The 26,851-nt window shown below is 50.0% G+C and overlaps 1 protein-coding gene across 3 annotated transcripts; it reads right to left on the minus strand.

Moving 5' to 3' along the window:
• On the minus strand, positions 1 to 26,648 carry ZNF777 (zinc finger protein 777). Of its 3 annotated transcripts, none has more exons than XM_060108527.1 (6): positions 26,519 to 26,648; positions 20,936 to 21,796; positions 19,789 to 19,915; positions 17,612 to 17,725; positions 4,678 to 4,929; positions 1 to 1,522 (listed from the first exon to the last, which is right to left on the minus strand). In XM_060108527.1, the coding sequence occupies exons 2-6, from the start codon at positions 21,779 to 21,781 to the stop codon at positions 366 to 368; spliced, it is 2,496 nt and encodes an 831-aa protein (XP_059964510.1). In that variant the 5' UTR covers positions 21,782 to 21,796; positions 26,519 to 26,648; the 3' UTR covers positions 1 to 365. The 3 variants fall into 3 exon arrangements, with proteins under 3 accessions (XP_059964510.1, XP_059964508.1, XP_059964509.1); XM_060108525.1 differs by lacking the exon at positions 26,519 to 26,648 and adding an exon at positions 25,778 to 25,894; XM_060108526.1 differs by lacking the exon at positions 26,519 to 26,648 and adding an exon at positions 25,422 to 25,546.
• Between the last annotated feature and the right edge of the window lie 203 nt (positions 26,649 to 26,851).

Raw genomic sequence — 26,851 nt, forward strand, 5'->3', positions numbered from 1 at the left:
TCTTTTAAAAATTACTCTATTATTATCAAATAGAACCACAGTATCCAAAATGTAATTATAAAGTTCTATCCCCTACTAAGTGACCCCGCCCCGCCCCTCCGAGTGGCCGGCGGCCAAATCACGCCCCCCGTGCTGATTGGTTTCATCCATTTTATTGTCAAGGAAATTAACAGCCCGAAGGGGTTCCCCAGGTCCGCGCTCCCCCCCTGGGGCCCCGGGGAAACGCGGCAGCCAGCGACCTGGTCTCACTACCCCGCGTCCTTGGGGGGGAGGGGCGAAGGGAGAGGGGGGCTCACAGCAAAGGGGCTCGGAGGCGCCCCGTCCCCGCCCGCCGGGCTCGGGCCGGGCGACGGGGCGGCCCGCGCTCACTCGCCCGTGTGGGTCCGCAGGTGGTACTTGAGCGACTGCTTGTAGCGGAAGCACTTGGCGCAGTGCGTGCAGGGGTAGGGCCGCTCGCCGGTGTGCGCGCGCTGGTGCTCCAGCAGGTGGTGCTTCTGCGTGAAGCGCTTGCCGCACTCGGCGCAGTGGTAGGGCCGCTCGCCCGTGTGGATGCGCCGGTGCTCCAGCAGGTGGTGCTTGCGGATGAAGCTCTTGCCGCACTCGGGGCAGGCGTGCGGCCGCTCGCGCGAGTGCACGCGGCAGTGGTTGGTGAGCTTGGACTTCTCGCTGAAGCTCTTCTCGCACTCGGGGCACTTGAAGGGCCGCTCGCCCGTGTGAGTCCGCTGGTGGCGCAGCAGGTGCGACGGGCGGCTGAAGCTCTTGCCGCACAGGCTGCAGATGAAGGAGACCTCGTGCTTGCCCGCGTGCACGCGCTGGTGGATGACCAGGCTGATGTGCAGGCGGAAGCTCTTCTTGCACTCGGGGCACGTGTAGGGCCGCTCGCCCGTGTGCGTGATCTGGTGCTTGGTGAGGCTGGACTTGTGGCTGAAGCTGCTGTCGCACTCGGGACACTTGTAGGGCTTGGGGCCGCCGCCGCCGCTGCCCGAGCTGGGCGACTTGGGGCGCGGCTTGAGCGCGTGCTTGGGGGCGAAGCCGGGCCCGCGCTCGGGCGAGGCGTAGCCGCCGCGGACGCGGTGGATGCGCTGGTGCAGCGTGAGCTGCTGCTTGTGCCGGAAGCTGACCTCGCACTCGGCGCACTCGTACGGCCCCTCCTTGATGTGGTTGCGCTGGTGGATGATGAGGTTGATCTTCAGTCGGAAGCTCTTGCCGCACTCCATGCACGTGAAGGGCCGCTCGCCGCGGCGGTTCCGCTGCTGCTGGCTGGCCGCGCCCCGGTTCTCACCCGGGTGCCGCTCGCCGTGCGACGGGGGCGCCAGCCTCTTCACCGCCGGGTTCCCCAGCTGCAGCGGCGGGGGGCTCTCCTCGCCCTCGGGGGACAGCTCCCCGGGCAGGGGCGGCGGGTACATGCCGGCCTCGTACCTCCCGGACAGCTGCCCGAGGGGCTGCAGGCGCTGCGGCAGCTCGTCCTCCTCGTCCTCGTCCTCCTCGTCCTCCTGCTCCTCCGTCTTGATCACGATCCCCTCTGCTCCGGGGACGCGCGGCGGGGGGAGAGAGAGACAAGATGCCGTTAGGTGTTGCCTGACGCCCCTAACCGGGAGGAGGTAAGCCCCGCTTCGCCCTCGCCCGCGGCACTGCGTGGGCATCGTCCGCCCCACGGCCTGCTTTCGGGAAAACGCAGCTTCCCGCTCCCGCAGCCCAGGGAAGCCGGGCCGGCCGCGGAGCCTGGCCCAGTAAGGAGCCCAGGCCTAAAATGGGCCAGTCGGAGGCCTGCCGTGGAATTTTATGCGGAGGAAGCAGGGACGACGGCGTCCTCGTGGTGGGACGCAGGCGCTGCGTGTGCCCATGGCCCGACGCCGCCGGCGGGCAGGGACCGGCAGGAGAGAAGGCAGCGAGAGGCAGAGCGCTCCGGAGAGGCCGCGGCCCTGGGCGCCCGAGGCCGGCACGCTCGAGGGCCTCCCAGCTCTCCACGCCGATAAACACCCCTTTCTTACTTAAGCCACTTGAGGACTGGCTTTCTACCGCCAGAGTCCAAAGGGTCTTGACTCCTCAGGTTCCCAGCCTCGTCCCCCTCTGCGGCCTCGTCTCCCTGAACTCTGCTCAGCCTCGCTGGTCTCCTTTCCTGGACTCCCCTGGAGAGTTCTCCTCAGGTGCCTTTACTGACCCGCCTCCCGTGTCTCCAAATCGTGCCCATTACTTAACACCCTGCTCCAATCCTGTCTCCTCCTGAAAACCTTGCCTGACCATCCCGACCTGCATCCCTCAAGCCCCCCTGAACCGCTAGCACGTGCGGGGGCGCCTCCCCGAGACTTAAGAACCCCGCCTCCTGACGGGGCACCTCACCTGCACAGGTGGATGACTCACCTGCACAGACTCTACCAGCCCTGACCCTGAAGCTGGGGGGGGGGTTCCTCTGTCTTTGCCACAAGCTCGGGTGTGCAATGCCCCACACGCGGTGAGTGTTCCGCGAACACCCCAAATGGTGGATGTCCTCCTCCGCCGCCGGCCCTCCGCCCTCTAGCCTGGCCCTTTAGGACCTAAGATGTTGGCTGTTCTACAGGGTCCCTGGAGAATGTAAGTCCGAGAGAAAAGGAGAGGCCTTCAGCACCTATCTGAATTATCTCAGGTGCCTTGAACTTACCTGGCCCTCCCTAAACACTTAATTGGGGAGCTCTATTTTTAGTCGCCGACTTTGTGTGACATGAGAAAGTCATTCACTTTTGAGTCCACCTGTGAGATGGAAGATGCACTACTGTAATAGTCTGCATCTGCAGAATTCTCAAAAGCAAACAAATGAGAACTTTTTCAAAGCACCTCACACCTATGCTCTCATGTTCACAGTATCTTATGGGAGACGTCAAGCAACAATTATCCCCATTTCACAGACTTGGGGCATCCGAGCTTGGCACTATCAAGTAATGTCTCCAAATAAATAAAGTCAGACCTTTCCAGAGCTTGCAATTTAAGGACCAGCTAGTCTGTCCCCTCAGCTGATAAGGAAACTGAAGCTGGCAGTGTTCGTGACCTGGCCACGGTCTTCAAGTCTGTCAGTGACCGCGAGGCCACAGCACTTCCAGCCACTCCTCTGCGCCCAGTTAAGTGGCAGTGTTCAAATCAGAACACAGGTGTGCCAAGTCCCAGCTCAGGCCTCCCGTCCTAAGACAATGCTGCCTGGGTCCTGTCAGGACTCTCAGCAGGAAGTGACCCAGAACATCCCTGGAACACGTTGCTTAAAAGATCAGGAAGGAGGAAGCAGCTTCAGAGGTTGGTAACTCATTGCCCTGGTGTTTATCCTGAAAATAGGGTTGTTTATGAAAGGCAGAGGGGGAAATATGGGCCTTGGAAGATTTAAACTCTCCTTGAGTTTCCAAGTTGTTTTTTCTTAATGAAATAAGAATGAAACAGTTGGCCCTAAAATTCAGGTCTCGAAATCCCACAAAAAGCTTACAGTATTACTAAATGGTACTAACAGAATTAATGGGAGTGTTCAAAGGGCAATCTGGAATTGCTCTTATGAAGCTCCCATTCAACGAATTCTCACAACTTGCCTTGTGTCTTTCACTATTCTCTAATGAAAGACAACATGGTATATTAAGAAGATTTCTCGAATATCATGAAATTATTTAAATATTAGGAGTTAGATACACATCTTTTGACCAAGAACAATGTCCATATTTTATGTGCAAAAAGGCAAACTGCAAGGGATTAAAATAAAATGGAAAAAAAAATTTAAATCATCAATACTTCTAAAAACCTAAATAAAATGGATGTGGATACATTTCTAAGTATAAATAATATAGTCATTGATATGACGGCTAATGACTCTTTTGCACATAAACAAAACATACAGACAAAAAGCAAAACCCAAGTGGGTTCTACCAAATTTTCAAGGAGCACACAGAATTCCTATCTTACACATTATTTTTAGGATACAGAACAAAAGAGCAAAGGCTTCCCAGTTCCTCTGATAAGTCTAGTATAATCTTAACGATGATTCCAGGAAAGTTCAGGTTCACTTCATTTATGAATAGAGTTGTCAAATTCCTGAATAAAATAGCGGCTAAGTCTAGTAGTGTACTTAAAAAAATACCTCACGATAATCAGACAGGGCTTTTCTCAGGCCTGCGAGGACAGTTTAGCATCAGAAAACTGACCACAAAAGATGTCCTGGCCATGCTGCTGCAAGCCCGCTTCCTCACTGTCTCCCTGTCCTCACAGGGAGCAAGAATGGGCAGAATGGTGACCCTGAGGCTTTGTGATTAAACAAAAATGATGCCTACATTCTACCAGAAAAAAGCAGCCTCGGCCATTTACAAAGATGTGCTCTTCACGGGTGGAAATCTTCAAGCCAGTTGAGGCTGCCAGTGTGACAAGGGAATGACCAAGGACACGTCGGGAGATGGAAGTTCTAGCGCTGCCGCTAGTGTGGGACCTTCTCTGCCTGTAGAGGGAGGGGGTCGGAGAGATGATCTCCGCCAGCCCCTGAGGTCCTCCTCTGACCTGGTCTCCGGCTGTTAGCACCCCCTTTCCTTGCCGGGAGATGGGTGCGTTGAAGTCCCGAGGCAGGGAAGCTGTACCTGAGGCCACGCCTGGTCCTGTCACACCTGCTGTGCCCTCAGGGTCACGGCACCTCTCTAAAGGAGACCACAGCTTCCCCACAGGCACCAGCCCCCCACTCACCCGCGCAGCTTCTCTGCTGTGCCAGCATCTGCTTGAGCTCACTGAACTCGCCTGAGCTCTCCGTGGAGGCCTCCAGCGGGTTTTCCGGCTCCTGCATGTCCAGGTCCGGCTGCTCGCCGCACGGGTCCCCCAGCTCCGAGTCCTGGAAGCCGTGCTCCTCCACCTGGCCCATCAGGGGCTCCGGCGTCTCCAGACTCTCGGAGCCCTCGTCGTTGGTCTGCACCTCGATCTTAATCACAATCCCGTCGTGAGCTGAGGAGGTGGGGGCGGGGTGGGGGGAGGGCAAAAGAATCCAGAACATGTTCATTCCACCTGCCCAGGGTTTTGTGGCCCTAGAATTTATATTTCCCAAACTCTTATTTTAGACACCCTGAAGAAATATTCTGAGTTGGCAGTGAGTAGGCATGGGCACTGTGTAGCCTTGAATATGAACTGGAGTCAAGTTAAAATAGATGCCAAGTTTGTTTCCTTGACCCCCTATAATTTGAAAATAAGGGTTTCTTTTAGAAAGAGATCCTAATGCCCTTTCCCAGGTTAGGTCAGCCAAAGGCAACAGTTTCTCTCCCCCTCAACCAAGCTGAATAAAGAAAAGGCTAATCGTCTGGTCTCCCCACACACCTTTTCAACACTTCCCCACCAGGTGTCCTACAGACCAGAGGCCCCCAGCCCCTTCCTGGCCCCCGTTTACAGGTACAAGAGGGGCTGCGGGGTTAGTTTTTCGTTAAACAGCATCTGATTACACACATGGCCCTGACATTTTTTTTTAATCTGCCTGTACATCTGTAGGTTAATTTCAAATGTCGTTACACACGTAGGCATCACACTTTCAATAAACAGGATTCCAGCGCACATTTTTGTTCTTTAGTGCAGTATTTTTTCCCCTTTTAACTTGCCTCCCCTTCTCCTCACTCCCCACTCGACAGGTACGACCTTCCCAGGTAATTCCCATAACTGCCCTCACACTTTTCTCTATGCTTATGTAGTGATTTATCACAGCACGTTTACATTTATGTTTTTCTTTTCTGGCCATTACTGGTTTAAAAACAATAAAACTGCCTTATACATAACCCTCTATGTTCCTTTTCTCCCCCAAATATCTTGTAGAAATCCCTTCACACCGACTTCTGTAGGCTAACGCATTCCTTTTCAAAGCTGTGTATATTCCACAGTGAGGATGATACAGCAACGCGTTCCACCATTTCCTTATTGACAACATTCACTTTCTGCTGCCAGGCTTTTGCCATGGTGAACAACACTGTCATAAACATGTGTTTATATCTCTAACCATAAAATAGTGCTTTTATTTTTATGAGAGTCCCAGGAGTGGGACTGCAGGGTCAAAATATTTTAGATTCTGATAGATGTCATCAGACTGCTTTTCCACAGGCTGTGACTATTCACATTTCTACCAGCCCTTTTCCCCACGTGCCTGCCAGCAAGACACCACTGCTCTTTTTAATCTTCCTCAGTCTGATGGGTATAAAGTGACAACTTACTGATACTTTAATTCTACTTCCCTGACGAGGGTAATCTGAATATCATTTCTTTTATTTATTGGCCTTTTAGACTTGATTCTATGTGAACTGTGTTCTGTCAATTGGTCAGAGTCCTTTGATTCCTGTATTAAAGATAACCCATTTTCTCTTACGGGCATTTCAAATATTTCCCCCAAATCTATCATTTGTCTTTGACTTTGTGTTACCTTTTATCATATAACTTTCCTAAAGTTTTCATCTTGTCAAATATGTCCCTCTTTCTTACGGCTCCTGGGTTTTCTGTCTTAGTTAAGAGGGTCTCCTGTGGTCCTAGATGGTTCATCTGATCTCCTAGATTTTATTCCCAGGTTTTTTATTGTTTTCTTTTTTACATTTAGCTCTTTATTCCACCTGAAATTTCTTTTTATCTTGTGTATAGTGTGAGGTAGGGGTTCAACTTTATTTTCTTGCATATGGGCAGAGCTGTGCTAGCATAAAGCCCCTTAAAGGTTGAAAATCACTGTTAATTAAGGAAATTATAAACACATAATGCATGAACATATTCATTCATCCTTTGAATGTTTATTCAATAGCTCTTTATTGAGCACCACCTATGTGCCACGCATGTTCTAATGGTGGGGCACATCAGTGAACAAAACATAGCTCCCCGCTCTCCTACATCTCACATAAGGCAGTAAACATAAGTAATAAATTATATGGTATGTTAGAAGGTGATTAAGCGCTGTGGAAGAAAGAAAAGGCACCAGGAACCCAGTGAACAAAGCCCCTCACTGTCCTTCGCCGTGTCCACGTGTCCCGCCCACACTAAAGTGAACCACATTGCCCAGAAAGCAGACCGCCCAGTCATGCTAGCAACTGATGGCACATGACCTAAAGCTGGGTTCTTTTGGATGCTTGGCAATCCTTTAATTCCTCTCTGATCAGCCAAGTAATCAATTCCCAACAGCTGGGGAGTGGACCACACAGAAAGCAGCCCTAATGTCCCAGGTTGCACTCCCCACAGCCTTCCACGCAGACCGTGCCTACCTTCCCTCCAAGTTGACTCTCCATCCTATTCTCTGTCTTACAGAAAACATAAAGTCATCCACACTCACATCCTGGGCTTCCTCCTGCTCCAGCTCGACGTCATCCCCCTGCATCCCCTTCCTCCCACGCCCCTCCTCTGGCCTCCTCTCTTCCGGGCTCTGCATGACATCCGCAACTATGACTCCAGCATCGGAAAGATACCTTCCCTGACTTCAGAACTCCCGAAGATATTTTGCTTGCCTCCTCCCGAAGGTAAGTTTTAAAAACCATGTACCCGTTTGCACCTTTTTGAATAAATACACAAAATGCTTCAATCACTGCTAAGGATGTCATTTCTGGAGTATTGTAAATATTGATGTTTTAAAATAAACTCTTCCATTGCCATTTAATGTTGCCAATGGAATCTAAGAACCCTAGCAATTTAAAACCCACCATTATTCCCTTAAAAAATACATGAACAAGTTCTTCTTTGATACTTGAAGTTTTAATATCATCCCTTTTCACCATGGACTTCTATTTCCATTCCCACTTTATCCACAGGATTTTAGCCTAATAGAACATATTTTTATGCTTAGGTGCCTTCCTGATCACCTCATCTACTGCACAGAAATGTGTATGTAAACGGAAAGATGAATTTTGCTTTCATTTCCAGTAACCACAGGATTCTACGTGTGACTTGTCTGCCTGGCTTAAGTCATCCCTAGTTATTATTATTGTGGAATGAAAAATAATTATTCAAGATAGGAAACCAAAAACCTGTAGGAAATGTATCTCTTCCAAGGATGGATGGGGACTTTTTCCCCAATTAGTTCATTTATCTGAGAATGAATATTCTTATTGCTTGAATGAGACAGCGTTCAGAATAAAATCTGCTCCTATTTTCATTTTTATAAATATAACCATTGGGAGAGCTCATTTACATAGATCTGTAGCTGGGCTGGCGGGAGCTTTGTTATGGAATCATCACTCCATTCTTTGAACTTCTGAATTACAAATACTGCAAAAGCACATGGTTAACATATCATCAAAAATTGTTTTTAATGACCTATTAGCTGACAACTTAATTAGGTTCTCTTTCAATTTTGTCGAAAGCTAAGCATTCCAAATGATCGAACTTCCAAAAGAATTCGCCATCCAGGCCCCAGAGCCACCAATGTACTTCTGGTCCTGTCCCCCAACATTCTGGCTTGTCTCTTTGTTTCGTGAGCCAGAGGGCTTTTTATACATCAGAGAAACACTCCATAATAAGGCAGGATGGGCAGGAGGTGCCTCCTCTTTTTTTTTCAATGGTAGGAGACATGGGAGATGAGGACCTGCACTAGAGGGGCCGCAGGTGTCCAGTGCCCTCACTGATACGTGTTAGGAAGGAGAACAGATGGACAAAGACTTGGAAGCCGAACCCGCAAAGCCCTCTGTGTTGTGCCTTCTTGGAAAGGCTCTTGTACCCCGGGGCATGGGTACTGCAGCCCGAAGACCACTGCCTTCCCATCCTTACCTCTCCTTCAAGACCCCCACTCCACCAGACGACCCAGGCCGCTCTTAGCCCATCGTGAGTGTGCTCTTCTCTGACCCCCCAAGCACTCGTCTGCCCCTCTCTATGGCATCTAATTCTTTTTCCCTTGAAATGTGCATCGGTTACACATTTTCGTGCCTCTCCCCCGCCTGTTAGACAGCAGGGAAACCAGTGTTTCCCACCAGAGAGGTCTCTCTGCCCCAAACAACTTCTGAAAGAGTTCTGACAACCAGACTGCATTCATAAGCAGTAATCTGTTCTCCCATTAAAAAAATTAATCAAAGACACATACACTGTGGGAATATAGTTTATGACCAAAGGTAGCATTTCAAACCAGTGGGAAAAGGTTTAGGTAAATGAAGTGGAGACAGCTGGCTTCCTGACTAGAAGGAAAAAACCAAAAAAAACCATCTTCACATATCTCACCTCAAAATAAATTATGGATGAATCAAAACTTTAGACATAAATAATGAAATCATACTAGTATTAGAGAAAAGCACAGCTCTTTCCCCTCCCTCCTTCCTTCCTTCCTTTCTTTAGTTTCTTTTTTTCTAAACAGCGTTGAGCTGAGGAACAGGCTACCCTGAGACCCTCTGGGACTTCAGAGATTCCTTCTGGAAGCTGTCTGGTCAGTCACACCAAACATATTAAATGTGCACAACACATATCAACTATAATCTTTTGGTGTAAATTTTGGGGAAAAAATTTTTTGTAGCTTTGCCTTGACATTGGTGATAAGAAACATTTAATTTGTGATTGGTTGTTAATCTCTGTAATCACACTTCTTCATAAGAACTCTTCTGAGATGGGAAAAATCTCTGCTACAAATTGTTTTCAAACGTATTAAATGTTTGTGGACACTAAATTTAATAATTAATGAAGCTGGTATAATGTTATATTGGGAGACACAGTTAAACATTTAATTATTTATATTTTGTAATTTTCTTTTTGTTTTCTGGAGCAAAAAATATCTTATTTCAGCTTTCAAATATTTTTATAGATTTTTGAAAAGCTCATAGGTCCCAGGCCTGTGATCATAATGTTTACTGAATAAAACAGGCCAAGTAAGTATTTCTGCACTTGGTATGAAGCCCACCCACCATAAAGAAAATTTCTGGTAAATCTGAATACATAGGAACTTAAAATTAATAAATTGGAACACAAAAATTTTAAACAGCTATATCACAGATACACACAAAGGTAAACCATAAATTTGGAAACATATTTGCATATGTAAGACAGACTACAGTTAATATCCTTAATTTTTAAAAAGCTTTTATAAATCAATAATAAAAAGATGAATAATCCAAAAGAACAATGGGCAAAGGATAATTCATAAATAAGACATACTGGTGACCAATAAATACGTGAAAATATGCTCAACATCACTCTTACAGAGTTCATGAAAACATCAAAATATTGTCTTTTCTACCCATCACTCCGGCAAATAATAAAAAGATAATACCACCTGTTGGCATGGGTGTGGGGAAACAGGTTTTCTCATGTATAGATGAGGGCACAATTGTTTTGAAGGGCATTTGCTAATATCTATTAAATTTTTAAATGGGTATATCCTTTGACCCAGAAAGTCTATTTCTAAATAAGTTTCAGATGAGTGCATGAAGATTTACTTATAAAGGATCTTTAATGAAGCACTGAAACTTGTAAAGACTCTAAATGTATATCAATGGGAGTTTATTTAAAGTATGAAATCAATACACAGAATACTACAGTCTGCTATTTAAAAAACAGGGACTTACATGTTTTGACATGTAAAGATGTCAAAGATATATTTTTGGAAAAAGCAAGTTGCTAAACAATGTACTTCTATATTGTTTGAAGAAATTTTTTTAACAATGAGAAAGTATTATATAATTAAGGCTGTGTGTGTGTGTGTGTGAGTGAGTGACTATGTGCACATAAATTGGAAGGAATAAGCTGTTGACTCTTCTCTCTCTCTCTCTCTCTTTTTTTTTTTTTTTGGCTGCACCATGCAGACTGTGGGATCTTAGTTCCCCGACCGGGGATTGAACCGGGCCCTGGGCAGTGAAAGCGTGGAGTCCTAACTACTGGACCGCCAGGGAAGCCCCGAGCTGTTGATTATTGAGGGAGAATTATATGGGACTTTCACTCTTTCTGCATTTTTTCTTTTTGAATTACACTGACGCAACTTCAGAGTTTCATTGGTAAGTGAAAAAAAAGTGTGGCCACATTAACTTTCTCCACCAGCTCAAAGCACAGAAATGATGGCTGCCACAGGCTTTCCAACCTTTTCATGGCTACACTTTCTGTTAGATTTTTTTAAACCTCGGTATATTAATTTTCTAAATCTTCTTTAAAAAGTTATATGTACACATAGGCCAGAGGGATAAAGGGTTCTTCAAACCTCATTTTTAAGAAGCTCCCCTCTACCCCCCAACCTGCTCCCCAGAGGCAATCACTTTCAATTCTTCTAGCTGATTCTTTTGTCACTGATATTCATAACTCTACATAACACAATGGCATTGCTACTCCTTGAGTTTTCAATTTTAAGCATAATCTACTGACTTCCAAGAGCTGGAGGTGAGGACCACCTCTTCCCCAACCATCCACACCTCTTCCAAATCCCTGATTTTTCCCAGCCTGTAATTTTGGTTGAATTAATGTTGGGTGTTTACATTATTGGATTATGTAAATGCTATTTAAAATTGAACCATGTAGCATACTATAAGTACTCTTCTATGCCTGTAAACCTTTTGGCTTCCCCCTGGAGCTAGTTTTCTTTTCTTTTGCTTAGCTTACTATCAATTACCAGAGTCAGCCCCAGTGTCTCCCCCCACCCTGCTCTACAACCCTCCTCTCAGAACATCCAAACATAATGGGGATTCTCAGTTTTACCTACTTGAAGAAAACTTTTCTGGAACCTCTGGTATGCTCCAGTGTGGACTGGTACCTCCAGATCCACAGCTGTCTTTTGGGGATCCCCTTCGGCAGCACCCCAGGGATTCCTTCCCCTCTCTTGTGCTGGAGCTCCTTACACCTCTTTCTTGGTTTACTTCCTCATTTGGCAAAGTACCTGCCCCAGCTTGAGAAAGGGCATGTGGCAGACCTTGAACATCTCAGTGTCTCGATTTCACTCTCATATTTAATTAGATTAGTCTGTCTAGATATCAAATTCTAGAATGTTGGGAAGTATTTTCCAATTTTAAAATTTAAAGAATTTTAAAGGAATTATTCTACGGTCTTGTAGCTTCCAATACTGTTGAAAAGTCCAATGCCATTCTAATTCTTGTTCCTTTGTATGAACCTGGTCTTTCTCCCAGAAGTTTGTCAGATCTCCTGGGTCCTCAGTTGCTCTGAAATTTCTTGCTGAAGTATTTAAGGCTGGGTCAATTTTCATCCGCTGTTCTGGACCGTTGGTGGGGCCTTCAATCTGGAAAGCCGTCTTTAAGCGCTGGGAATTTTTCCTGAAGTCTTTCATCTCTAATTCCCTTCTCCCTGTTTTTGCTATTTTTTATCCTGATATTTCTATTATCTGGACATTAGACTTCCATCCTTTACTTTTCTTATTCTCTCCCTATTTTCTTTTTGGTCTTTTTGCTCTATTTTCTGGGCTGTGTATTCAACTTTATTTTCTAACACTGCTACTGAGTTTTTAATTTGCATTATTATATTTTTAATTTCTAAGAGTTCCTTTCTATTTTTTTTAGATAAGCATTATACTTTTGTCATGGATACATTCACTTCTTTTATCTCTCTAAGATTATGAAAAAATGTATATTTTAAATGTATAACTATATATAAGTATTTAAACATACTCCCCCCCCACCCCATATGGTCTCTGTTTCCTTGAAATTTATTTTTTCTGCTTTTTTTCCCCTTTGTATATTAGAGGCTCTTCCCAAATGTCTTGTGGTTCTTGGTTGTCCATTTATATTAAAAGTTGAATATTCAAAAGAGAATTGCAAGTTTGGTGCATTCAGGTAGGGCTTGGTTTCCCAGCAGGATTGTTTAGCTAGGTCATTTCCCTGGGAAATCTCTTGGACTGGCCCCAAGCATCTCCAGATAAGACTCTTCCAGTATCCTGCCCTGAGGTTTTAATCTTGGATGTGAGCATCATTTTGGGATTCAGGTTAGGGAAGAAGGCTAGAGAGCTCAACATCTCTGTCAAGCTTCACTCATTCCCTTGTTTTCAACATGGCACCCACCCCAATTGTGCCTGGTGTCCACATCCAGAAACCCTGTTGTTCACCATCTCCAGAGAATAAGGCTTGGTCACCTACCAGGGTCGGTGAAGCAATGGAGGGGAATGGCAGTGTCTCAAGGCCTCTTAAGATGTTTGACCAATGCTCTGTTTTTAGCCTCACCTTTACTCCCACTTCCAAAGACACCTGGAACCTCTGGTACCGCTAGTTCCTGAGTCTTGAGCAGGGATGGGGGTGGAGTGCAAACTGGGTTTCTTCCCTAACACCAATTTTGGATTCTGCTTTCTCAATCAGTGATCACCCAGCCATCTGCTCTCAGCCTTCCAAAACTTAGCTGCCATTGTCTCCTTGTCCGTTCCTTTCAAAAAAAAGTCCCTTTGCTCTCGTTTTAGAAGGACTTGGGGAGGTGGGAGTAAACACACGGTCAATCTGCCACCTTTAACTTGGAGTCTTTCTTCATGCGTTGTTTTTTAAAAAACTTATTTTTACTGAATAAGAAGTAATATACGCTCACTTCAGAAAATTCTAAAAAACATAGAGAAATATGATTTGGGTATGTTTCCATCCCATTTTTTCCCTAGTTTTGTTAACATTGTTGACTTCCTATTGCATTTACATTATCCACTTCTTTTTTTTTTTTTTTTTCTGGCTATGTCATGTGGCTTGAGGGATCTTAGTTCCCCAACCAGGGATGGAACCTGGGCCCTTGGCAGTGAGAGCGCGGAGTCCTAACTGCTGGACCGCCAGGGAAGTCCCTACATTATCCACTTCTATACCATTAACTTCCCCTATCGACTGGCTCATTCCTGTCAACATGTCAAACAGGCTTTGGCAACCCCCATCTTAAGCAAACAAGAGTCCCTACGCTGCCTGGCCCACCAGCGTTTCTCTTCCCCACCCACAGCTACACTGGAATGATCTCCACTTCCTCGCCTCCCATCCACTCCTCAACCCACTCGCAGGCTTCCACCTCAACCATGCCGCCAACGTTTCTTTCTTGCTAAGGTCACTGATGCTGCCAATCTGCAAATCCAATGGACACTTGGCGCAGTCTTTGCCTAACTAAACCACACTGCAGAATTCAACACTGTTAACCACGCTCCCTCCTTCCGGAAACACTTCTCTTGAAATACTCAACAATGCACTACCCTAATTTCTTGCTACCTGTCTGGCCACTCCTGTTTCCTTTGATTCTTCTGGTTCCTCCTTCTTTTTCCAAATCCTACAGCAGTGGTTTTCAACCCTGGCTGCACATGAGAATCACCTTGGAAGCTTAAAAACAAACAAACAAAACTAACACCTGGGCTCCACCCAGACCCATATTATTCCAACTCTCCAAATCTACTCTAACAGTCAGGGCCCCAAGCCAAGGGCACAGGCCGTGCTCTTTCTCTTCTCCCATCCAGGCTGGGAAAGCTGATCCCGTCCACGCTACCAAGGCCCACACGTCTGTCTCTAGCTCAGGGCTCTTCTGTGAGCTCCAGGCTCCTTTACTCAGCTGCTTTCTCAACATCACCTCCTTGACGTGTCCTGGGACCTCACACCTAACGCGTTCCTATCGTTTCTCTGGGTTGGAACCTCTTGTTGTCCCCCACCTACCCCCTCACTCACGTCAGGACCTGGACTCACCCGCGGGACCCCCTCTCCTCACATTCGACATCCGCCAGCCACCGGCGCCAAACTACACCTCGCAAATACCCACTGTGCTCCCTGGGCTATGCCAGGCCTCCTACCTGGGCTACAAAGAGAGCCCCCTCGCTTCCAGCCTTTCCTCCCGCTGAGGAGTTCTCCTCCGAGTAACGAGAACTCCCACTCGGGCTTCCAAGAAAAATCCCACCTCCTCCGAGGCCTTTGCTGAGCGCCTGGTCTCAGTAAGGCCTTTGCTGCTGTGTGTCCCAGAGCCCTGGATGCCTGTCTCCACAGCACTGTCACAGTGGCTGGCTGTATTTTTACATATGTGGGGTGTTTAGTTTGTTAACATCAGTCTCTTGACATAGGACCTGGTACAAAAAATATTAGATGAACTTAATAATAAACATACAAGTGAAAATATGGTGTAAAAACTCTTCACGTGTGATTTTAGTGGCTGTATAACCATCTATCATAATGTAATATAATATTTGTACATCTTAATCCATATTTTTGGATTCTTTTCTAGGCTATAGACTCTCAGAAAGGAAATTATTAGGTTAAGTAAATGAACATTTTAAATATTTAAAACATATTTGAAGACCAGAAAATATCAAATTGCTTTTTAAAAAGACTGAAACTATGTACACCGTATGAGAACTTGGATTCCAGCCATGGCTTCTGGCTTGTTTGTTTTATTCTGCTAATTTGTTAGGTGACAATGGTCCCTGGCTTCCCCAGGCCTCCTATTTGCCCTTAAAGAGTCAGGAATGGGAGCCCCGGCCTGGAGGATTTTGAGAGCAGGGTCGCTACCTGAGTCGCCTTCAGGTCTCCTTGCCCTTAGGGATCCCAAGCATAAATGCTAGTTTATTGAATGCATTTACTCAGCCAGTTCACAAAACTATCAGGTTCGGTGTATTTGGAACCACGAAAATTCTCAGTTGGTTTCACCCTTTGGGTCTGGCCCAGGGCTGGCCTTGTGGCCACTCTTCTAAGGGGGAGGACACACGAATGACAGGTGACCACTGGCTCTGATAACTGCACACTCACAGGACAATCGTGCTACCCTGAGGCCAGGGCCTTGCACACACGCAGAAGTGCAAGTTTACAGCTGGCCCACGGGACGGTGGTTCCCGCTCCTCGCCTGTCCTCCCTCCAGTCAGGCTCCTAGTGGCTGAGACGGTGAGTGGAACAAATGGCACATTCCAGCCACACAAGGCAGCCTCTGTGAGGCCGCCGCTGCCCACAGAAGCTCCGGCCTTAGACGCGCCTGTGCCAGAACGAACCCCGCCTGGGGCCGAGGGGGTTAGAGTGATTTGCTCTCAATTCTGGCCCCACTTTGTGGGAGGCCCACCTGTGATGAGAGTGTGAACAAGCAGACAGGGGAAGGGGTCCACGTTCCCATCCCAGCCCTTCTAAGAAGATGCTACAAAAGCAGTACCCGGACCACAAAACCCCATGGGGACATCGGATGGGTTCTAGGATTTTTACCACAAACCATCTCTCACCTTTCTCATTCTTTGCCTCCCAAGCCCTCTTTCTGATTTCTTCTCCTTTGAATCTCCCTGTTCCCACTGACACCTGCTTTTGGATGCGGCCACTCAAACCTTTCACATACAGACTTGTTTTCCTCCAAACAAAAGATCACTCTGCCCCGTGCCACACCGTGTCCCCCGACACCCACTCTCACCTCATCTGCTTTTAGTATTGCTTTTTTTTTTTTTTTTTTTTTTTGCGGTACGCGGGCCTCTCACTGTTGTGGCCTCTCCCGTTGCAGAGCACAGGCTCCGGACGCGCAGGCCCAGCGGCCATGGCTCACGGGCCCAGCCGCTCTGCGGCATGTGGGATCTTCCCGGACCGGGGCACAAACCCATGTCCCCTGCATTGGCAGGCAGACTCTCAACCACTGCGCCACCAGGGAAGCCCTCATCTACTTTTAAATCCATCTTTTTTTCTGCCAGATGAATTCAGGATCCGCCTCTTCCCTCCATTTAAATCTCCAGACAAATCTCTAGAGAGTAATGACGGTTTAGGGTTTCTCTGAAACACGCCAGCACTTATTTTTCCTCAGGGTCCTGCCTCTTCTGGAAGCTACCTCTGCTCTCGCTCCATGGGGCCCACATGACTGCACGTGATTCTGGACCTCCTCCTGGTGCCAGAGCCGATGACATTGCTTCATACAAGACCTGGCTGTTGGCCCCAGTGAGTTCTCCTGCTAGATTATCCTCCTTTTTCAAAAGACAGGATCACCCATGACATCTGGCTACAAAGGACAAGGATCTCCTCCCACGGAAGACCTTCAAGGGAAGTGAAGCAAGGCCCAGGGCAATTCCAAACAACAAATCACACCCCGAAAGCACTGCCGTGCAAGTGTGAGGGCTGCTGAGCGGCCGCTGGGGAAGGGACGGCTCCCCACGCAAACGGACACAGCAGCTGGCGTGTCCTGGGCCACTGGAACCTGCTGGTCAGCACGCCAGGCCCTGGCTATCAGTACCAGTCCTGTTTCACGGATGAGAAAGCGGGCCTCCAAAAGGCCGAGTAACAAAAACCACAGGGCGAGGACGCAGAGAAGCCGGGGTTCCATCGCCGGCAGCCCGACGCTGGCGTCTGCACCCGAGCCCACGGCCAGGCGGGCCTGGGCTTCTCCACCGCCTCACCTCACTGCCTCATCTGGACCCCGCCCCACACACGGGAGGATGCTTCAGGTAAAGTCCGTGTCTGTCCCTGTCCTTCCACTCACTGGCCACAGGACCAGGGACGTGGCCCTCCTCTGGGAGCTCGAGGCTCACCAGCACCAGCATCCCGACAAGGGAACGCCTTTCTGCCAGTTTTGGTTCTGTTTCCCGCAGAGTGAGGTGATGCTCGGTCACGTCAAAAGCTCCCCGAGACAATGACCGCAACGGGATTCCTAGCTCAGCCGCTAGGGCCACGGTGATCAAGGAGGCCCCAGGCAGGTCCCAGCACCTGCAGGCTTCCCTGAGGCACTCAGCCTGCTAACACAGCCCACCAGGGCCTACTGTGGGTTGTAACAGCCCGCGCGGGGCCCCCTGAGCGCTGGAGGCCTGGGCCGCCTGGCAGCCACTCACCGGCACTGGGGTCTGCAGGCGCCTCGCCCTCTTCTGAGTCCTCCTGCTCCTGCATGGCCGGCCTCTCCCCGCGCTCCATCTGAGACATGAGGTCTGGTTTGGAAATTGCATAGTCTGTGCAGGAGGAAGCGAAGAAGATATCCTATGGGGTGAGTTCGCACTGGATGCTACAAAGATGTCACCTGTGTGAGTGGGACATCGGGAGCAGCTGCCCTACCCAAGGCCGGCAATGCTGCAGAAGGAAGGGCCAAGTTTCCAGCCCTTCTCCTCGGGGCCACAGAGTGTGTGTGCGTGCGCGCGTGTATGTGTGTGTTAACCGCATCCCGGGTCCTCCCAGCGGCACCAGCAGTGGGGCACCACTTTGCCCACTGATGGAAACTGGTCATCTGTGGCTCACAGGTGGCCCATGCCAGCTCAGGTTTTCATGACAAAGGGAGAAGATATTTGAAATTTTATAAATTAAAAAACGGATCTTGATAAAATATAGAAGCCATGAAACAAAACACTGATAGGTCTTTTTTTACATTACAAAAAGTTTAAAGTTCTTTGGAAATAAATTTAAAAGATAAAGAAACTTGGAGGAAATAGTATCACACACACATTTGTAAAAAATAAGGCAAAGGATTAATGTCCGTATTATATATAAAGAGCCTCTACAGTTAGTAAAATAAAAAATCAAAGATATGAATGGCTAATTCGTAGAAAATATGCAAATGGCCAATAAACATATTAAAAGATGCACAAGCTCCCTAATCATCAAAGACATACATGTAACAATAATGCAGCGTCACTTTTTACCATCAGAAAAGACAAATCTTTGCAATAGGAGAACCTCAGTTCCGGGCAGGGTGTGGAGATGGCGTCGTCACACTCTGTTACGTGAACATACACAGCCCTGGGTAGGGCCCGTGGAAGTGCCCGTGACATTGTAAGCGAGCACCCTCTTTCCTCGGCAAGCCCACCTCCCGGAATCCATCCCACTGAAATATTCACGGAAGAGCACAAGTGCAGAGATGCTGACTGCAACCCTCTGTGGCGGTGAGAAGAGGGACTCAGGCAGCTGCCCATCAATAGTTCTGTATCAACAGCCCGACGGTTCATCGGGAACACTGCACTGTCTTTCGAGCAGGCCTCCGCGCTGACACGGAAAGCTGGCTCTGACTACTGTTAGGTAAACTAAGTGAAGGATCCCATTTGTGCAAACCACAAACCGCATGTGCACAAGTGCAGCAAAATGATGAGAGACAATATCGGCCCAAGGGTTCACGGTGGTTACCTCTGGGGAGCGGTGCTGGCTGCGGGTGGGGACTGCTCTTTATTATACAAATCTAAATTGTTGCATTTTCACAATCATGTATATACTTTAAAAAGAACAGAAGAAAATAAAAAGTTACCCCATGGAGAGGTATAGATGTATAAAATTAACAATTCCAGCAGGGATCGGATTTTCTATACAACAGCGTTATTTAATGTTTTTCTAATTTCTTTTGTGCCCAAAGAGTTCCCCATATCAGAGAAAAGGAAACATAAAACTAAAGCCTATTTTCCCAGGTCTTCATCCTCAAATACTCTCGTTAGCGAAAACAACAAGAATCCACCGACTGCGGGGTATGAGAGATCCCAGTGAAATCGCAACTTCCTGGTAGGGACCTAGGACGACCGTTTACTCCCCGGGTCATACCTCGTCTCTGCGCGAGCGGGACGAGAACCTGGGGGACGTAAGCTCTCAATCGAGGGCAGTGTTCAGCCACCTAGGCGGTCTATCAGGAGGGCTGACACCTGTCCCGGCTCCCACACGGGCAAGGTGTGAGGATTAAATGTCATTCTCATAAAGCACCTCACACTCTGCTTAATAATAGTTTGCTGGACAAACTAATTTCAAGAGAGAGAGAGAGATATATATGTATATATACGTATATAGGGGCCATGGGGAAAATAATATAAAGGTGAGAGACTGCTGACGTCTGAGTCTGTCCCCCGGCCCCCGCAGGTAGAGGGGAGTCTCTGCTTACGAGCTGTGCTGATCTGTGCTGCACTGAGGTATGTGGGTATGTGGGTGTCTGCTCTCATTTGCTGAGCCCTCGAAAATTGTCTCTGGGAGTTCAGAGCTCCTGGGGCTCCTAAGGAACCCCCAGCTAGCAGGCGGGAAGCCGCGGGCAGCGAAGCCGTGTCCTTACCCATGGAAACCAGAGACTCGTAGTTGCCCCGCATCACGTTCTTGTACAGCTCCTTCTGCCACTCGGACAGGTTCCCCCACTCCTGCTCCGAGAAATGGACGGCCACGTCGTCAAACGTCACAGGGACCTGAAACCACACAACAAGCTCAGCTCGGACCAACTGGAAGGCATCACGGGCCCTCAGCTGCCAGATCCCAAGGTTGGCAATGGCTCTGGCCCCTTGGGCCTGTTTCAAAACTCTTAGGAATGGAGTGGGAAAGGCCCAGAGCCCCAGCTGTGGGTTTTCACCAAGGACTTCTCTAGAAATCAGGAGGCTTCAGCCACTGTCCTGGCCCGAGAGAGTCGGGGCCCCGTGATGTCTGGTCCTTTTCCTCTCTAACAGGACAGTCCTTGCTGCTGTAAAGTGTGGTCTGCAGACCAGCAGCAATGGCACCACTGGGGAACTTGCTAGAAATGCAGACTCGCAGGCCCCACTCGAGACTCACTAATTTAGACTCTGCATTTAGTAAGATCCCCAGGTGATTCGTGTACACAATACAATCTGCAAAGTGCTGGCCTAGGCAACACGGTCCACACGTTTTCCCTCCATGAGGCTGTGAAAAGGGGCAGTGGCATAAAAGAACAGAAAGAAAACCAGTTCACGTTTAAGTGCTTTCCTCTGGGAAATACTACTAAAATCTAACCATCCTCTGGTTTTTTAGGATACCTCTGGAAATCATATTTTTACTGGCATGAACGTGATTTATGAGTTTACTGATAAAAATGTCGAGCAGGACACTGCCCTGTAACATTTCACCAAGTCCGCCCTCCACCTCCACGGGGAACCACACAGGTTCACGCTTGTCCACAGCTTGACCACTTGGCCTTCAATTTGCCTTTCATGCTCAGACATCACAGACTGAACGCCTTCTACACTGACAGCCCCCATCACCAGGTCATCTCTCTGATCTATAGCCTATGCTTTTATCAACAGGAGAAATCGTCTGGTTTTGCTGCGTCCTGTTCTCAGCGATGTGAAGTTGGTGACTAGGTATCATCATATTGTTTTCCTTCTTAACCATGGCTTTCCCTTTCTTTGATATTAAATTCCTAAAACACATTCCAGTCCTGGTCACTCCTTGGGAAGCCCCGGTTGGGATAAAGTTACCTTGGGAACTTCTCCATTGCTGCCTGGGGGCAGCCGCAGGATCCAGAAGTTTCTGTTCTTCAGCAGGTTCTCCATGTTCTCCAGCCGCCTCTGCAACAGCCCGTACTCCTGCAGCAGGGTCCCCAGCACAACCCATTTGCTCTCCAGGTGGTTTGCAAACTCCACGGCCGTCTTCTCGCAGTCGGCTATCTTTTTCTCATTTGTCCCAGTCCTGCCCTCCAGGGTCAGGAGCCGCATGGCTTGGGCCTCCAGTTTCCTCTCCACCGCTTGGACGGCAGCCCACACGGCCAAGCGGGTGATCTCCGCCGTTGGGAGTGGTGTGTCCTTCTGGGCCGCAGAAGAGATCTGGAAGGGGGTGTCCTTTTGGGAAACCGGGCTCTGGAGCAGGGGGTCCATGTCAGTCTCGGGAACTGTGGGGGAAAGGGTCAAGGGGTCTCTCTCGGGAACTTCGGGGGAGTGGAGTGGGGCTTCTTGATGATGGGTGGAGTGGGAGAGAAGCGAGATCTCTGGTTCAGCAGCAGCTGGGGGTAGATACGGGGCCTCTTCTTGGGAAGTCAGGGGGCCCTGGATCTGAGTCTCTTGCTCGGAAGCGGCAGGATACAGGAGTGAGGGTCCCTTCTGGAGCACATGCGGCATTCGGCCAGAAGTCTGTTGCTTGGGAGCGCTGGGAGTCTGGGGTAGGGAGCCTTGCCGGGGAATGGCGGGAGACAAAGAAGGAATTTCTTTGGGGGGAAGAACGTGGGATTGGAACAGAGTTTCTCGAGGGAGTCCAGCAGGGGCCTGACGCGGGGTTTCCTCTTGCACAACGTTGGGGAATGACAGAGGTGAAGAGCGTTGGGTCTCCATGTCCAGCTGCTGGACCTGTGTTCCAGAAAGAAAGGACAGGATTGAAGGCCAGAGTCTCCAGCTGGCAAATAAATCCCCAACATAAGTACCTACATTAAAAGGGCTTCAGGCTTCGTAGCAATAAGATATGTTCCATGGACATGAATCTCTTCCTGAGACCCTAGCATTGATCTACACATCAATGGCAACTGCTCATAACAACAAATAAAAGATGGTTATGTCACCTTCTGCTTCTATAGAGCCATCTCCTTTATCACAACATACACTGCACGGGTGTCATCTCGTGAGTAGTGGTGTGGAGAGGAGAAAGGCTACTGGCCTGGAATTAGAACACTTGGCTTTCAGTCCTGTCTGCACCAATGCTGCCCGGGTTGCCCTGGCCCAGTTGTTCAACTCCTCTGTTCTCAGGGTCCTCATCCATCAAACAAGGGTCACAATACCTGACACAGCTGCTGCTTCACTGAGTTCCTCGAGCACCGAGCGTTAAACAGAATAAAACTTTGAAAAACAATAGAGCAGAATTTTGTCAATGCCAGGCTAGCCTACGACTGCCAGCAAGCTGGGGCTGGTTCTGTCAAGGTCCTTACCCCGAAGGTGAACTTGACATCCGGCCCCACCGCTTCTACTTGTATTATCAGGCAGTCGTGGTGCCCATGTTTTTTCCCCCACTTTGTCCAACAGCGATGACACACAAGTACCTTCAGCTTCCCAGACTCCTTGATAACATCTGCATTGTTGACTTAATAACATTTCTCAAAGGGTTGATATGGTAGAGGTTTGCCTTTGAGGCACGTTCAATGGACCCAGCCCCTGCTGGAGAGGCTGAACGGGCTACCGTGCATTCAGGCTGGCTCCTGCTACACACAGAGAAGAAGACAGACACTGAGACAGGTGTGGGAGTGGCCACTCAGACTCTCCTGAGGGAGCCAAGGTTCCTGGGGCTGATGGTCCCCAGCAGGTAGGTGGACCCTGGCCATCCGGAGTCCCCCCCATGGTTCGTGAGGTGGGGAAAGAGGAGGAAAGGAGGCCTGGAAGGACCAGAAGCAAAGCTGAAGTCAACCAGTTCTGTGAGCTGTGTCAAGGCTGGTGGGGACTAGGAGCAAAATAAAGACCGGTTCCTTCAATTACTTGAAGGGGGTTTCAATTATTCACACTCTCCCCATTCCCCACCTTGTCATGTCCATGTTCAGGGAATATGCTTGTGTCATCACAGAAGTGAAGCCAAGGTCTTCTGAGTGACCAGCTCTGTATCTATCTATCCAGAATGTCAACATGTTTATTGGAACTGAATAGAATTTCTTCTATATCACCGTTTGTCCATTCCCTCATACTCTTCCTTCAATGAATCTGCTGAATGGCCAATTACTGTGTGCTATATAGAAGTGAGCTTTAAAGTAACTGAAATTTCCCTTTCTTCGTTTGAAAATTAGCATATTCCTGGTGTCCACTCTGAAATACAGTGTGTGCCCAACAAGCGTCTGGTGGATGAATAGTATAAATGACTGGGTTACAAAGAAATTATTAGAGTCAATAATGAAGTTCCTTGAGTCATCTCTCAGACTCATCTAAACCTATTTATACCTCTATTGCTTGCTTGCTTTCATTTGTTCATTCATTCACTTATGTGTAGCTTAACTGACACAGCCTCACGCTTTTAAGACAAGGATTGAAGATTTAAGGCCTTGTTCAGGCAAAAGGTTTCTGAGGTCGTACGATCCAACAGCTCTGCAGGGAACCAGGTGTGAGGGCTAATGAGTCAGCCCCGACAACTATCTGGCATTTGTTATGTGCCATGAGCTGTGTTTTAAAGCGTTATCTAATTTACTCTTCACAAAACCTTATAGACAGGGACCACTAGAATTCTTATCCACACTTAGCACAGGAAGTTGTGGAGGCCTGGAGAGGCCAAGTAACTGGCCCAAGGTCACACAGCAGTCTGGCTCCAGAGCCTGGGCTTCCGCCTACACTGTAGGTCGCCTCTAGGCCTCATCTGTCAGATGAGACAGCTGGTCAGTATGTGCTCTGAATCCTCTTTACCTCTAAGATTCGGAGGCTTGGAGATTAAACAAAGACGTGTGGGAAGGCCCTGCCCGTAGACGTTTCCATCTAATGCTGGGGTCAGGGACCCCTTTGAAAAGCTGATGCAAACTATGGATTCTCCCCCTCCAAAAACACACATGGGCACATACACCAAATCCTGCGAGCACTCTCAAGGGAATCACAGAGCCCTGAAACTGAAGGCTTGTCGACAACTAAGCCACCTCTCAACTCTTCACAGGCGAGGGCAAGGCTGGACGACCCTCTGGGATAGGAGCCTCAGACACAGGGAAAGTGATGAGCATAAGGCAACACAATAGGCACATGTATGGCCCTGTCCTCACAGGGGGATTAGGGTATTTGCCTACAACTAGTAGGAGGAAGGGGAAATCCCCAGGGGCCAAGTTAGTCCCCTTAGTAATACAGGGGCTTAACTGAAAAAATGAAGAGAAGCTTCAGGACAGTAAATTAAGCCATTAGCACAAGACATCTTTACTAACTAGTCTACTCAGAGCTCAAAGGAAAATACCAGTTCTTTGCTCTCTATGATTAGACTGTCTCTGTCCATTTCCAGATTTGGAGGACTGCAGAGCAATGAGGGGCCACGGGAGCACATCCCCTCCACCACCCCCAAATAAAAGCCCCTTGCTGTCATTTCACCAGTCCCAGTAAACCTGTGGCTTGAAACTACCCTAAGAAAGAAATGGCCAAAGAGGGGAATGGAGCTGTAAATATAAAATGTGAGTTTAATAAGCTTGCATTCGCAAACTCTTGGGGGCAGGGGGAGAATTCTTCTGGTTCTCATTTCACAGGATTTAACCCACCTTCCCTACCCCATGTATCCTAAGAGGATGGGGTCTCCAGGATTCATTCATTCGCAGAAAAATACGTAATCACACCTGACTTATAAAGAAAGCCGTGCCATTGTCTTGTAAGACCCAGTGTGGTTCACCCAGAATTATATACCATTCAAGAGTCCTGGAGATCTAAGCATTTAAAAATCATTTTATTTTATTTTCCCAAGAGTTTTATTATTGATACTATCATTATCATTCTTATTATTATGATCATTTTTTGTAAGACCTGAGAGGCTCTTTAGAAAGCTCTATATCCCGACCCCTTCCTGCACACAACAGGAAACTGAGGCTCAGGGCACTGCCCCCCATGCAGCAATCCTCCTCACAACACGGCTACTGCATCTCAAAGAGCAGGTCTGCGGGGAGACTTTGAGACTGATTTTTAAGAATGGTCCACTGAAGAGGCAAACCAGCCCCCAAACCCTTAGTAGCTTGCTCCCCAGACCCCAGCCGTCCGGACACCCAGAATTCGACCGGGTCCCCCAGACGCAGAGACTGGAGGCCGAGGCGCCCGAGCCCGAGGGTCACCTGCTCCTCACGCCGGGGACGCTCGGCTGGGCGCTGCCCAGCCTCCCACACGGCCGTCACCTCCCCCCCGACGGGCCGCGTCGCCCGAGCGCCGGCCCCGGCCCCCACCCCAGGGGAGGCCGCCGCCAGGGCCGCCCCCTCCCCGTCCAGGCCCGCGGCCCGGAGGCAGGCATTTCTGAGGACGCGGGCGCCGAGCCACGGATGACTCGCTACGTGACCTTGGGGCAGGCAGGGCCCGTCGCCGCCAGGTGTCCGTGCCTCAGTGTCCCCGCTCTGCGAAATGGGGAGAACCGCGTCAGCGCCGCGCTCCGGCCGCGGGAGTCTCGGCGGGGCCGAGCTCTGCGGAAAACGTGCGGCGGCAACCCCGACGGACGCGGCGCCGGCTCCGCAGAGAACGAGGCGCGCCGCCCGAGAGCCCGCCTCCGGGCCCGCGTGCGTGCCAGGCCCCTGGCGTCCCCGCAGCCGCGCCCGGACGGCGGCGGGCTCCCCGCGCGTAGCCCCCGCCCCCACCGAGCAGGGGCGCGCGAGCCCTCCGGGTCCCCCGCCCCCACGTCGCGGCGTTTCCGTCCCTTACCGAGACCCCAGGCCGGGCCGCCGAGCCCGGGACGCGCAGGCCGTCCCCAGGGCCCCGAGTCCGCGCGTCCGTGCGCGCGCGGGCCGCCCTCACAGGAGCCGGGGCCGCCTCGGCCATGGCCCTGTGCTGTCCGGCCCGGGCCGGAGTCGCCGCCGCCGCCGCCGCCGCCGCGCGGCCCCACGCAGGCCGGCCCCTGGGCTCTCCACAGGCGGCGCCGGCCCGGCCCGGCCTTCCCCGCCCGGGCTCTCGCGGCCGTCGGGCCCGGCCTGCGCGGGGCGGGCGGGGACGGAGCGGCCGAGCCCGGCGGCGGCGTCGGAGCGGGTCGCGCGGCGGTGCGGGCGGCCCGGCGGGCTGCGCCCCGGCCGCGAGCTGGGCCCCGGCCCTCAGCACCGGCCCCTCTGCGGCCGCGGCTGCGACCCCGGCTCCGGCCCCGGCCCCGGCTGCGAGCTGCGCTGCCGTCCCGGCGCCTCTTCAGCAGGGGAGCTGCACAGCAGCTGCCATGTTGATACAAACTGCATCCTGGGAGGCATGTCCCTCTCAGGCCGTTTAAAGAGAAACACTCCGAGGCTCGTCGGAGGCTGCAGGAACCCAGACAGCTCCATCTACAGCCGGTAGGAGCGAACAGTGTCGAGCGAGCAGCCAGGCGGCGACGGACACGCCCTGAGCCCCGGGCCAGCCCGTCGTGCCTCCCGGGCCGAACCGCTCGGGCCTCCCACCCCCCCGGGGCCCCCGGCCTCTCACCTGGGGTCCTCGCCTCCCCGGGCACCCTAGGGCGAGACCCGGAGGCGGGAGAATGGAGGAGAAATAACAGCGCGCGGCCGAGGCGACGTGCTGAGGTCTGGAGGCGGCTTGATTGGCTCCGACAGCCTTCCTACCGCCGGATCCCCCCGCTCCTCTCAAACCCAGAACCCGGGTCGTTCCCTTTCAAAACCTGCGCTCACAAAGGGATCTAAAAAACCCGTCACACTAAAGAAAGCCTGGAGTTCATGTGACCGGCTCCGTGCAGCCCGGGTTCCAGGGGAGCAAGGGGGTTGGGTGCTTTTGTGAAACGCCCGAGTGTTGTTTTCGACCTGA

The sequence above is a fragment of the Mesoplodon densirostris genome, chromosome 9 (assembly GCF_025265405.1).
Source record: "Mesoplodon densirostris isolate mMesDen1 chromosome 9, mMesDen1 primary haplotype, whole genome shotgun sequence".
In the NCBI taxonomy this organism is placed as follows: domain Eukaryota; kingdom Metazoa; phylum Chordata; class Mammalia; order Artiodactyla; family Ziphiidae; genus Mesoplodon; species Mesoplodon densirostris.